We start from the raw sequence: 1,558 nt of genomic DNA, 5'->3' as shown, positions 1-1,558 counted from the left end.
ATAATAAATAAAGTGGAGAAGACAATATTTTTTTTAACTATATGCTTTTATTTTGTAAGAATAATATATTTATTTACAAAATACCTATTAAGTTTTAGTTTATATAAATTTATTTTATTATTATAACATAAGAATTTTATTGAAATAACACGAATAACGTTCAACACACGTAATTAATAATATCAAATAGAGATAACTAACACACAACTCATGTCTTTTTCACCCAAGTATATGAATTTAGACTTTAATTCAACAAAAGTACAACTAAGCACAACATACAACCAATCCCAAACATCATCAACTCCAAACGCAACTTGTGTTGACGCTTCAGTCTTCCACCACACTGCTGCATATGTTGAAAATTAACAACAAAAATCAGTTCATATTCCCAAAACCCACAATGTCAAGTTTCTATCTTTCCTTTTGGGAAAATTAAAATTTTGGTCCCGTAAATATATAAAAAGGGGTCCTTCAGAGATAATTATGGTCGAAAATTCATAAATTGATTCGAAAACCCCAAATTAGCACGTTATGTGCACAACACATGCACTCAGGTTATGCTTTTCTGCCAAAATTGTTTTCGATTGAAAATTTTTATAATTGTAATATCAAATTACCAAAATCAATTTCAACACGATCAAAATTGCTACCCTAGTACTAAAATTGCAAGTGTGTGTGTGTGTGTGCGGGAGAGAAAGAGAGGGGTTTACTTGCAATGACTACATGACATTAGTCAAAAATGATATTAGCTCTTGGAGAAGCTCTCCAATATTCAAGTATCTGATGGATCTTCAAGTCTGCATCAATGTCGTCCAGAAGAGGGTTCATCTCAATCCTCATTATATGTAAATGAGGTGTTCTAGCCAGCAAATGCCTCACAAGCGCCATTTCTGTCACATTTCCTCCAAAATTCTCTATTCTAACATCGTTTAAGCCACCAAAATCTCCCACACCATAATCTGCTGCACATCCCCCATTCCCCCGGTTAATAATTCTTCCTTGTGGCATCTGGCATAACAAACTACAGTAAATACAAGAGTAGTTTTATAATAAAACAACCAGATATGACCATATAGAATCAATCACATGATAAGTGTATTATACTTATGAGTGTTGAAATATCATCTCTTCTTACCACAAAATCAATAGAGAGCACGGAGAGTATTGGGCATTTGGAAACAAGCAAAATCAATGTTCTAACGTGCCTTGCGACTGGCCATACCCTGACGTTCAGCGTCAGCAAGTAATTGTAACTAACAGAAGCTAGTCGCCTTGGTAGATCAGGAACCATAGAAAGATACTGAAGCAAATGCAAGAAACTATGTATAAGTACTTATACCATAGTGCACGCTAAAAATTTACGCACGCATGATTCTATTACAAAGAAAACCAATGTAAATTACCTGAATGAGCCAACGTCCTGTAGTGATATAACTTGTCCCAAGAAGCTCTCGAGTGAGTTTAACAACAGTTTGACTCAACTCGTCAGGGCTTCCTCTACACATGAGAGAATCATCACCATCAACCACCAATGAAAATGCACATGGAGGCACGTGCA

At 34.9% G+C, this 1,558-nt stretch overlaps 1 protein-coding gene across 1 annotated transcript; it reads right to left on the bottom strand.

Annotated features, from left to right (window-relative positions):
• Positions 1–657: 657 nt before the first annotated feature.
• Positions 658–1,506, bottom strand: LOC110011223. The gene is made up of 3 exons (XM_011103466.2): positions 1,404–1,506; positions 1,136–1,300; positions 658–1,008 (listed from the first exon to the last, which is right to left on the bottom strand). Exons 1-3 carry the CDS (start codon positions 1,503–1,505, stop codon positions 730–732), a joined length of 546 nt encoding a protein of 181 aa, XP_011101768.1. The 5' UTR covers position 1,506; the 3' UTR covers positions 658–729.
• Between the last annotated feature and the right edge of the window lie 52 nt (positions 1,507–1,558).

This window comes from Sesamum indicum, unplaced genomic scaffold (assembly GCF_000512975.1).
Source record: "Sesamum indicum cultivar Zhongzhi No. 13 unplaced genomic scaffold, S_indicum_v1.0 scaffold00218, whole genome shotgun sequence".
Classification (NCBI taxonomy): domain Eukaryota; kingdom Viridiplantae; phylum Streptophyta; class Magnoliopsida; order Lamiales; family Pedaliaceae; genus Sesamum; species Sesamum indicum.
Note: the sequence above shows the minus strand (reverse complement) of the source record. Positions and strands in the feature narration are given on the sequence as shown.

Coding starts and splice junctions, on each gene's coding strand:
- LOC110011223 (XM_011103466.2), bottom strand. CDS start 1,505: ATGTGTAGAGGAAGCCCTGACGAGTTGAGTCAAACTGTTGTTAAACTC. Junction 1,301..1,403: donor CAGGACGTTGGCTCATTCAG/GTAATTTACATT, acceptor CATTTGCTTCAG/TATCTTTCTATGGTTCCTGA. Junction 1,009..1,135: donor TGCTCTCTATTGATTTTGTG/GTAAGAAGAGAT, acceptor TTGTTATGCCAG/ATGCCACAAGGAAGAATTAT.